General features: G+C 50.0%; 1 protein-coding gene across 1 annotated transcript; it reads right to left on the bottom strand.

Annotated features, from left to right (window-relative positions):
* Positions 1 to 9227: 9227 nt before the first annotated feature.
* Positions 9228 to 11231, bottom strand: GGI43DRAFT_364321 (D-arabinono-1,4-lactone oxidase-domain-containing protein). The gene has a single exon (XM_083202428.1). The coding sequence runs from the start codon at positions 11062 to 11064 to the stop codon at positions 9508 to 9510; it is 1557 nt and encodes a 518-aa protein (XP_083061360.1). The 5' UTR covers positions 11065 to 11231; the 3' UTR covers positions 9228 to 9507.
* Positions 11232 to 12218: the final 987 nt, after the last annotated feature.

The raw sequence follows: 12218 nt of genomic DNA, 5'->3' as shown, positions 1-12218 counted from the left end.
TCCAGTCGAGACGTCGCGGTCAGTTGGAGGGACGCATGGACGATGAAGTTGGCAGAGATGAGATATGCAGCAGTATGCTGGTAGCAAGTAGAGAAGTAGAGTGAAGGCTAGAGGGGATCCGAAGAAAGAGGAACCACGGAAGTGAAGGGTGGGACAAGGCAAGCGGATCGAGGCGTGGGTCAGCAGGCACTCCGTACTTGCCGCGCTGTCCTCTGGTACTGGTACCGGCGCAGGTACTTGGCTCCTGCTGGAGTTTGCAGCCGACGCGACGCCTGGCCTGCCCGGGCCTGCAGGGACGGCGCTGTACCCAGCGTTGCGGCGCGGCGTACCTGTACTCGGGGATCGGTGCTCGGGTACTCTGGCCCAGCACCCTTCCGTTGGTGCTTCGTGCAGCCACGAGCTTGGCAGCTCGGGCAGGGTTCAGCGGAGCGGCCGCAAAGTTCAGCAGCCTGGAGCCTTGCGCCGGGGGCAGCCCTCCAGCAGCCAATCTGCTAATCTGCTAGCACATACAGCACGGAAGCTACCTTGGGTACTCGTGCTAGAGGTACGAGTACTCGAGCACGGATTGCTGACTATGCCTACGACGACATCCCGAATCAACCAGCTCCATATACGCCGCCACGGGGGTTACTTGCAGCAGGCTCTCGCCTATGCCGTCAGACGCCGTGGGCTGGATGCTGCGGCGCCATGCGATTTCGCATGCGCACTCCATACATGTGCTCGCCGTGCCGTACCCATACATGTACTCGGTAACAGTAGGGCATTTGTTAGGTCCATGGTTGAGCAAAGGCCTTTGAAACCCTGTTCACAGTAGCTGCAGAGGGCATATGGGGCCGCAGGCGCCGCTAGACGCCTCTTCTGCCAATACGACGTCGCCGTGGTACCCCAGGCTGGCGCCTAATTATGGGGGCGAAAACGGCCCTGGCACCGATGGGATGCTCAAGTAGCAGTACTCTGGACGGCCGCACAGCACCGACGAAAACGGTCGTCCCGAGGCCATGGATCTGTCCCAGCACTGGGCGCGCCCTCTCGCATCTGCCCTGATTTTGGGGCCACTGCAGTTGACAGTTGGAAGAGATAAAGCCCTGCAGGCCGGCGGAAGCTCCAATCTTGGCGAGGAGGGGTAGAGCATCGTCAAGGGCAAAGCACTACTGGCATACATGCATACTCATACCTGGGCAGTAGCCCAATTCGTATACAGTATACACATTCTCTAGCAGGCTCTGGTGGATATCACTACTCCATAAAACCCTTCATATACAGATGGCTCATACAGAGGTGTTGTATACATATTTATTGCATACATATTTACATACACACATATATATATATATAGAAAGAGATTGCGAGAGGGAAAGAGGGCATTCCATGACGTTCAAGCTATGCAAGAGCCAACGAACGGAAGCATGATACAGGGAGACGGGAAGAGGGGGCTTAACTATCTGGCATGCAACTCCGGGCTTGGGCTTGGGCAGCTGCATGACGCGGGGGGGATTATCACCAAGTGAAAACTCTTCTTCGTCACTTCGTCACTTCGCAACTTAGCAGCAGCTAACATGCAGATAATTCGTATGCCCGGGTAAATATTGCCGCAACCATATCCGAACCGGCTGAGGCCCCCAAGAGCAGTTGCCCATCCAGTTGCCCATCCAGTTGCGTATCGGGGCCGCTGGAGGGGCTGATGCAACAGCCAGCCACTCCGCGAAACCCGTTTCTCATCCAGACACACCGAGAGCGCTTGAAAGGTGCCAGGTCAAGGTTGGCGGATAGCATCAAGCCACGCCACGCCACGCTACGCCAAGAATCTGTATCGTGACCGGGCTGCACGTTGCTCCAGCTGATTGTTTTGCGAGGAGCGAGGACGCTATGGCATCGTCCCCGAGTGGCTGGCCGTAGCCACTAGATGAAGATAGCTAGATGATGACCGCTAGAATTCTCAGAATATCTCTCTCCGAGGAAGGCGAGGGCTGAAGTGGACAGAGGCGGCGGTTCCGTAGTTTCGATAGGTTTCGATTGTCTAGGATCCGAAGAGTCCGTCTGCTCCGCAACACACAAAGAATGCCAGACAGAACTCAAACCACAACCTAAGAGACAAGGTAGGAACACAATTTTAGGACTATAGTTGCCGTCGGCGTTTATAGTCGTTTTGCGAACACGGATTTCGATATGCGTGCTGATGTTGGCAAATATGCGTGCTGATGTCGGCAGGATGCAGATGCAAAGTACCTACTAATAACGTATTAAGCTTGAACAGCAGAGGTGATCTCTACACCACTGTCACCTTGATTCTCCATCCTTGCCAGCTGTAGACGGCTGCGCTTAGCGAGACCCGAAACATCTTCACAATCCTCCAAATAGCTTTTCTGGTCTGTGGATCACGGTGAGATTGTCATCCCGCGTGATAACGCAAGTATGTATGCGCCTACGTAGTAGTCCATTTAACGCACGTTTGCCCCTATAACCACCAGTGGACGTCTCTCAAGTTAGTCATCAGCCAATGGGCTGAGATGCAACGCAACTAAAATAGTGGCTTTGCCTTACAGTCGGTCCATCTTTGTCGGTCTATCCTGGCTCACGTCAAATACCCGTCGTCTGAGGGCCCAGCTGATAGCTGGAGATGTGATGCCACAACGTGGCCTCCAGGCAACGGCTTTTCCCCCCTTATAGGTGCAACAATGTTGTAATAGTATTTCTACTTCAAGCTCTAGGTAATGCTTATCAAGGTGTTCCTTGCAATAGCTACTGGCCAGCCACGAGCAACTTACTGGGTGTCTGTGGCATTAGTAGGCAGTAGATCCCCTAGCGGCTCCAACTGGCGCAATTCGCCGACATGAAAACCGCAGTATTACACTGCTGGACCCACGAAGCCAGACGCTTAGCAAGCAGCGGCCGAATTTGGGATCAATGCTGGCAGTACGAAGTAACCAATGCAGTTGCGAGCAGGTAGATACGCTATATTAGATACGGTTATGCTTCTCTTGACGTTGCTCTCTGGGGAAAAAAAGACAAGTTCCAAGACACCTAGGTAGGTTAGTATGTCGGGATATCTTGATGCTACAAAGGGTGGCTTAGGGCTGGTGTCGGTTTTTGTTTTGGGTGTAAGGTTGCAATAGGAGTTGATAACCAGGGCATTGAGATACGACAGCAACTACTCCGTACAGAGTGGCGCACAAGCCAAGTCCAGCAAAGCAAAAACCTAAAAACAGCCCTTGCGCTCCGTAAGATACGGCGCCAGGCGAGTAAAAGCCAAGCATACGCCGTGCATGGCAAGACCTGGCTACTCATTTAGGGTTTGGGCAGGCTAAATTCCTTCTGGGACGCTTGCCGAGTCGTGTACTTGCCTGTCCAGTACAGCAATCTAGCAATCTGACTGACAGATAAGGCTGTTTCGTCTGCTCCTTCCCCGGACTATTAATACCCACTTGCCGCCTACCTTTATCTCCCCCAGGTCGAGTACCTCTCGGAATTACACACAGCTCAGGCATCCTCCAAGATCGGCCGCGAACCTCTTGTCGCAAGGTTATCGTGCCTCCTAGAGTCTCCCCTCCTGGGGTTGCATCGCGCGACAAGCGACAAACTAATGCTGTCTTGCCCGTTAAGATTTTTGCTGCCACAGAGTGCCTGCATGGCACCGCGTTGCTAGCACCTCCACTTGCTAGCAGAGCTGCAGTTGTTGCAAACCTGAAACTTTTTCACCGGCAACCTTTTTCCGCAAGTGTCGGCGGGCCCCTGTCAAAGCGAGAGCACTAAGGCAAGCCACCTGGCATGACGTTTCCCACCAAGCTGGACGACCTTGGAGGCCAGTCTTAAGCTAATTTTAAACGCCTCTAAACAACTGCTGCCCAGCAAAAATCCCTGCGGCTGCTGTTACCACTACGACAGATGGCTTGCGCCGGCCAACGGGGCCGATACGACTACTAGCATCGCTTCTACTATTACGAAACTACTCCATGATGTCGCAAGCATTGTTTACAGGGCTTTCGGGGAATACCTTCAGGGTATATCCCGAAGGAGAGTTGGAGCGGATGGGAACAATATACACACGACAAACAGGTCCTATCACTTCCAAACAGAAGGCTTACCACTTAGTGCAATCATTTACCAGGTCCAGCCCCTGATATCGTGCCCCGACCTCAAAGACTCGAGCCGTCCCTTGCCTCAGCTGAGCGAATCCAGGACGACTTCGTCCATTGCCCTTACACCACATGGATGCATGTACATGTGTACTCCGTACATACATGCATACGCTCTGGTCACTCGAAGCAGAGCAAAACTCCGCAATTCAGAATCATTGTGCTAAGTGGAGGCCTAGTTCACCCATTCGCCTTTGAAAGGCTTCAGCTAGTGCTGCAAATATGGAGTACATACCTCCTCTCTATTTAGCAGTGCGACTGTGGTGGTATTCCAATAGTGAAGTCAACGCAGATGATGTGAGCGAGAATGTCTGAGAGAGTGAGCCGAAGCCGAAGCCGAAGCAAGAGACGGGCATAAAATAACCGATGCCACAATATCTGAACAGAGTCTGCGATGCAAACAGAGGCGGCCGAAGCTCAGTGCCGCAGCTATACCACTTACTACCGGCTCGTATATATTATATATGCAGTATTTTTCCTTTCCTCTCCCGAAAACTAGATCTACGCTCTGCATAATATCGACGAACGGGGATTTTGCGAACTGCTCCACTAACACATCCATCTGTAGGATGAGGTGATCCTAGCATCCTGCTCCACCAATTACTAGTATGTGCTACTTAGGTGATTGCCCTACGGATATCGTTCCTTGGAGTGGAGGAGGTCGATGCAGAAAAAAATCATCTTTAATATCCGTTTTGCCCTAGACGGCGCAGGGGGGCCGGGGCAAATAGAGAGTCCAGCAGGAACCTTGTCTATGTTGCGAGTTCTGCCGCACTCCTTCAACACCTTCTCTTCTTCGCCATTGTTGATGTTCTCTTAAATTCTTTTCTTATGATGCTCGGCAGCACTTTGCTACCCCCCTTTTATCAGAACGTACATCGGTTTGCCTCGCTGCCAGCCATTATCGCCGGCCATAGAGAATTCCTGTGAAACACGAAATCGTTATAAGTCGAAATCTTGCTTTTGCCCTGCTGCTGGCACCGTATACACCGTATAAAACTGCCAATGATATTACCGCTTTTGTCTCTTTTTCTTATTTTAATGGGGAAATCTCTTTTGGGGAGAACTTCGAAGAAGAGGCCCAGCGCACGCCGCCGCTCATCAGAGTCTTCCCCCGGTGACAGCCGGATGTGCTATTGCTGTCAAGGCCAGGGTCCCGGCGTTTTAAAGACGGCGTGTTACGGATGTCAGAGGGTGCAATGAGACGTTCATCGCCGCCGATGGTGCCCCGCACGTGTAATCGCTTCTTTGTCTACAGTACCAATTATTACCCCAATTTATAGCCCAGCTCTGGGCTGGCTGCAGTAGCCTGGCTCCCACCCTTGTGGTGCTTTGCCATCAGCTGCGCCATACGGGTGTTAATACTGCATCCCAACTTGATAGCTGCGCTCAATCAATGCTAAATGGCTGATTGGCTATGAATGTGCTCCTACTGCACTGCCAAAGCAGGTTGGTTGGATCGTCACTAATACACCGGTGTGTTATCCCACGTGCAAACCCGGTGTTTTACTTGCAGTATGGAGTGTAGGCTGCAATTTGGGCTAATATTGAGCTTAACAGAGCGTATGAATTGGCCCGAGGCCGCAGTCTGGCACCATGAAACAAAAAGTTGAGCAAAAACCACCCCTCTCTGGACCATTTCCCCGCAGATGCGTCATCTCAGAGCCTGCCCCGGCATGGCATGGACCGTCTAAAGTGTTCCGTATGCTTCTCTTTTCCCTCGAGGCTAGGATGGCGCACCGGCCAGAGTTTGGCTGTTGCAAGTTGATGATACCAGCTCAGTCTATTATAGCCACTTGTATTGCGCCATCCTTACTGCAAACTGCCCAATGCCCCATGCCCTATACCACTCTAGCTGATATGCGCTTCCACTTCCTTTTCCTCACATTTCTTCATATGAATTATGTGAGACGCGGCTTGTTCTTACTTGTATCATAATTACACCTTATAAACTGCTTAATCCACTTGTTTCCCAATCTTATGGCAATAGACTTGCAATAGGCAGCGATATACTTACCGCTGCTAATCCCTCGCAGACAATTTTCTGTATAACCTACTCAATTAACCATGGATGGATTCATTTTATAGCTGTTATCGCTTCACTTCTATCCCGCTTACCTTATAAAGGATTTAGGTCTACTGTCTAGCTTGTCTTTCTAGCTTGGAAGATTGGTACCGGAGCCCACTCCGCATGCGGTAGTACGTATTGGTGTACGAGCACCGTCTCTACTTGTCCTTACCCGCTAGAGCCTGCTGTGGTCGTCGTTCCCAGTCTGCTGCAAGGTTGTATCATCTCTGCTAGGATGTCTCATCCCGCTCTGGAAAATGTGAGATATTACAGGATGTCGTGCCTTTTCTCCTTTTAGCCTTACCTTTTGCCTTTAGGTAAGACTCCCCGATCAGCCTAAGGAAAAGTTACTGCTGTATTTCGCCTTTTCGCGATATAATAGTAGGTACCACTCCATACGCTATCATATTTTTCCTAATCGAAAAAAAGGAGAAGACGAAGGAAAGGTAACAAGGCCTCGTTAAGCAAACGAAGTGACTGTTGCTCTTTCTCGGGGGTGTGGCTACTGACCCTGGATCTGTAAAGATGACGTTCTTCACCATCTTTATCTTGGATGCTGAATAATATTGTGCTGATCACAAAGAGAATGTTGTATGAGTGAAGTGGGATGAGGCAAGGTGGGATCTTCTCGAAAACGGAGGAGTAAAACGGTCACGATTTGAACTTAGCTCTACTACCCACCTTTGCCCGACTACCCGCACATCGCATAGCCCTCGGCCATGCTGCAGGGCAATTTCATTCGACAGGGCTAACAGAAGCCTCACCGACTCTTAATAAGATTGATTCGATAGACTGCTCACCAGTAACACTCCGTACCGTCTCTTTATTACCAACCTCCACAGTGCCCCAAGCATAGATGCAGTGGGTATCACGAGGCAGTACGGGGTAGCTCTACTCTAGATCATTCGCTGAGTGTTCTGGACCTGAGCGATACCGGGTTGTAAGGATAGAGATTCGTTCCTTTACGAGACGTGGTTAGCCAGCAAAGGGCTAGTAGCCCATCGTCTTGGTACCACTTCTCCTAATAGTGCCTTACACCATGCTGGCCGAGAAGAATCCAAATCTTCCACCTAGATATGAGATCATGGGCCAAAAGGAGAAACTGTATGCCCTATTTCAGGACATCAGGGCCACATAAGGAGCACACCATAGATCACCAGGATAACTTTGCCTCTCAGAAGTCTGGTAAAGGAGAGAATCCTTTTTCCAAAGAGAGCCTAGTTCGGAGAAGTTCCGATTCCGTAGTCTGCTATGTGTAAGAATGGACTATAGTCAAGTTTTACGCCATCTCTCCCCCTCTAGCCAGCTCTGTACACGCCGGCAATCGCTCGCCAGGGATGATAGGCGGCAAAATGAAAAGACGAAAGGGAAACGACCCGAAAGGGGATGGGAGTGTACACTACTTGCAGAGCATACTGGTGGGAGGGTGCAATAACCCTTTCCTGAGAAAGCTTTGCCACCAAAAGAGGGCGCTGCCAAGTCATCAGCAGCATAATTGTATTCGTCGTGGGGATCTTTTGTGGTGTATCACAGCGCACGTTTTACATTGCTGTGATCGCAGGTAGCCCTACTTGTAAGCCATGCATACCACGTCAGGGTTGGCTCATCTGTAGTAAGCCCCCAATCTGCTACGTCTCATAGCCACTAGGTATTAGGGTACAGCTCCCGAACACGGAATATAGAGACCTAGACAAATTTGAAACTGTTACCAACCACAAGGAAGAGGAATAAAAAAAGAAACAGAGAGAGAAGCCGTTTAGCCCCCAATGACTCAACATTAGTCGTGTTTTACTTGTACTCTCCTTCTCGCGCTGCAATACCTGACAGTTTTCTGCTTTACTCTGCTTCGCATCGTTTTCTCCGAGTCAGTTTTTGTGTCCCGCACCAATAGGAGTGTTTAAGTATATATCTCTCTCGCTCTCATTATGACTTGTGCTTTTTGCTTTAACCTATGTACGAATGTAGAAAATGTAATCAACAAAGTGTGGTTTTCCAGTTACCTGATTGGCTAAACCTCGAACCCATCAGCTCCTCTTTTCTCTTCCTCCCCCCTCTCCCCAAAAAAAAAAGAAAAGCAAACAAGCCAAAATAAAAAGGCGTTTTGCCGTTCATGTCCGTCCCATCGGATGCATGAGCCGCCGACTTGACGGAACCGATTCCGGATATAACAAGAGACAAAGACGAAAATTTTCTGCAATTCCCGAAGTAGTAGGTATTCCGTATTATAAATGCTGCATATGCAAAGCAATGAAGCGGCGCGAAACGCTGGCTCGCAGCGAAATAGTAGTTAGGTAGGATATACTTCGTAGTAAGCGGTAGTACTCAGCAACAAAGGGCCCCAGCCCAGATATCGCGTATTCTGTATACGGTAAGACGAGGGGGGGGGGGGGGCATGCAAATTTTTTTTTTTTTCCTAATACCACATCTATAATCACAATTACGTGGGCATTTTGAATTAACCAAAAAAAGGATACATAGCCGAACAATACTCCATACTCCATAATTGGCTTTATACGAAGCGGGTATAACGTGTTTATTATTAGCAGTGGTAATGGTAATTCTTACCTATACGCCAAGGGCAGCAATGTGCGGCCTGATATAGCATTTCCTGCCGAGAAGAGAAAATGGTAGTGCCACACCCTTGCGCGTTCCTGGTAGGTGATAAGCATGTTCCAATCGACGCTCATTTGCCATGGTGTACCTACAGAGGCCAGCTGAGTAACCTTGAGCTTGCCAAGGCTCCCCATGGAGAGAGCGCTGATCCTGATCAGCGCTAGGATGGAATCTTCATGTTTTCCGTAAACCAACACCCCTCTTTTTCTTGCTATGACCTCCCCATTCTCTCTTCTTTCCTCACCGAGCGTTTTGAACGTAGAAATAAGATTGGTGCGTTCATAATATACCGCACTCGCATTCGCTTTCTAGACTAGATATGGAATTTACTGAATCTGCAGCGAGATTGGTCAGCTGCCTGGGTACCTTGAAGTTTCCTGCCAACCCTTGGCCCATATCATAGCAGTACGGAATAATAGTGGGAATGATGCCAGGGTTATCTCGTATAGTACTCCGTATAAGTAATTCGAATAGTCTTTTGTTCTAGGCCTGCTCTGTTGCATACTATATGTACGTAAGAGAGACGCCAGGTTGGCCTTGCAATCATATGTACATTATAGCCTATCATATGTACATAATAGCCTAATGAAAACTTGCTTTCCATGTCTATAATACTGATATACCTGATAAACACTTTTGCTGAGCATCTCTGCTGCATTGTGAGATACTCATTGTAAACAATCCTAACCCTGCCTAAACTTGACCAAAGACTGTAATTCCGCCATTGACGGATTTTGTCCTCCGAACTTCAAACTCTTCAAGCTCATATTGAGCATTCTCTGCAAGGATACGGTCTCTATGCCAGGGCCCGAGAAACATTCCTTGTGGGTCGACGGCATCTCGGACATTCCTGAACTTATCGAGGTCGCTGCCATACATGAGTTCGATTTCGGGACGATAGGTTTCGAAATTTTTGGCCCAGTGCGGCTTGCCGCCCATGTCCTTCATTAGCCATTCAAACGCTTGGTAGTAACGTTCCCTACATGGGGGGTCACGCAAGTAAGGGCGGTATAGAGTGGCGTTGAGGTATAATGTTGGTCCATCCTTGACAGTTGGGTCAAGGAACGGCCGGGAGTTTGAAGTGAGTGTCGTGTCGCTGACCCGAACCTCAACCGGCGCATGAACATAGAGACCTTCGGCTGAGAAGGGGATGTTGTGTGGCACATAGTCTGGGTCACTGGGGGTGAGTTGGTTGAGCCATGAGCTAAGCCTTCGGAGTGCCTCGGGGCCCTTGTGGAGAGGAATAGCCCACTCGTTGACAAACTGTGAATATAAACAGTTCATCAACAAGGCCTTACGGCTTGGTTGGACCGCTGACGTGGTGGATCCGTTTGCAAAACCGTATTGCATGCCAAATACGAACCACTCAACCCAAGGTAGCACGCGAGGCACAAACTGGGCGACGTAAAGCAGATTGTGATAGATGTAGTAGCCCAGGGACCCATCATAATAGCTCACCGGAGGGTCATAGTGACCCTCGTCGGTCTTCTCGGCTTGCCAAACTACCGCCCGGCGGGTGTAAGGAAACCACCAGACCCGGACAAACTCACTCTGAGTCCACAATTCGTTTGGCCAGGAGTTGAACACTTTTACATCTGCATCAATGGTCTGCTTCCACCTGAGGGTAAAGGCCGGGACGGCTCGAAAAGTGACTTCCGAGATGATGCCAAGTGAGCCGAGAGACAATAGTGCAGCTTGAAACAGATCAGGATTTATGTCCCTGGAGCAGTGCTCAGTAGTTCCGTTGGCAAGAGTGATTTTGAGAGCGAGAACGTCTTCAGACATGAGGCCGTGGCGGACACTGCTGCCGTGTGTCCCTGTTGAGATGGCGCCGGCAATTGACTGCTGGTTGATGCTGCCCAAGTTTGGCATAGCCAGGCCATGCCGCTCGAGTTCCTCGCACAGGGTGTATAAGCGAATGCCGCTCTGCATCACCACAACGCCGCTTTTGTCATCCACGGAGAGGATTTTGTTATACTTGTCCAGATTGACCAACCAGTTGGAAGTGCAGGTGATGTTGGAGGGCGAGTGTCCACACCCAACCGTCACTATGCGCTTGCGACATTTGTGAGCGAGATTGACGATCTTTTCGATTTCAACCAAGGATTCGGGCTGGACGTAGACCTCTGCAACGCAGGAGAATGTGCGTGCCCATGTGTGATGCAGGTGTTTGTACACTGAGCGAAAGGGAACGACTTGACCACTGTCGGAGATGGAGATGCCATCTTGCACCTTTGGAAAAGGCTCCATGCCTGCGCGCCTATCGCGGGATGCCGCGAGAAGTTTTTCCTTCCTTGACTTCTTCCCTTTCTAGCCCACCCTGTTTGATCTCAGATGCTGGTAGAGGCAGAGTGAAGAGCAATTTTTCGGATTGAAGTTGGAAAAAATCCCAAAATAGATAGGTAGATAGGTAGCTTGATAGGGCGATCACGTCATATAGCCGCCTTTATGAAAAATCCTTCGCGAGCTGAAATTACATGTACATGCGCAAGTACTGCAATCACTGTGGCTACCTGATTGCTCAAGACAGGAGAGATTGAGGAAGAGGCTGTAGGAGAGTTTGATCATGGAAATGTAGAAACGCCATGGCGATTGAGATAAACCGCGAGCTAAGCGAGGGAACGAGCCATTTTGCAGGCGTGAGCGCCATGATACAGCAAATTTTACTGCCTGGCGCTTTCCTAACCCGAGGAGAAAAAAATCCTACCAAAGCATTTGTAACGGCCAGCACGTTTGCTTAGAGATTTACAGGATAGGGCTGCTGTCAATTGCCACTGCCATGTGCTTCTTCAGGCTATTTAGCCCGCTAGAGGCCTGGATCTCGGGCTGTTGGTCCCTGCGTCGGCGCTACACAAAACTCCGAGCTCAGCCGCGCATGCGCTAAATTTTCTTGATGGGCGTCCGAGGGGCATCCATGGGTCTTAAATGGACAACGGCGTGCAGTGAACCGCTGCCAACGAACAACAGCAGCATGCAGCACCTATGCAGCATGCGGTATGCGGCGTGCACTACGCACTAAGCAGCACATACATACGTGTATTGCAAGGCGGGGGAAGAAGCAAGAAGGCGTATGAGGAAAGTGCAAGGAAATTGCAGACACAAGCGAGATATGAGAGGTTGCTATACTTTGTACCGTTATTAACTTTAAGAAACGGGCTGCTTCAAAACGGAGACCGCCGGCCCAGTTCCAGTACGGGTAGTGCCGAGTGTCCACTCTCGACTTAGGCGAGGCATAGGCGAGGCATTCAAGATCTGATATTGTTCTCAGCGTCGCCAATTGAGTTGTAGTTACGAGTTCTCACAAGTCATAGGCTTAATATAACTTAATTATAAGCGCATAACATAAGCATTGACCTAATAAACACCTCGCTTAGATCTTGAACCAGGCGCCCGGTAAATCGTGT

This window comes from Trichoderma evansii (assembly GCF_050947405.1).
Source record: "Trichoderma evansii strain SZMC 28006 chromosome Unknown GGI43scaffold_8, whole genome shotgun sequence".
NCBI lineage: Eukaryota > Fungi > Ascomycota > Sordariomycetes > Hypocreales > Hypocreaceae > Trichoderma > Trichoderma evansii.
The sequence above is the reverse complement of the archived record's forward strand: the minus strand, read 5'-3'. Positions and strand labels throughout refer to the sequence as shown.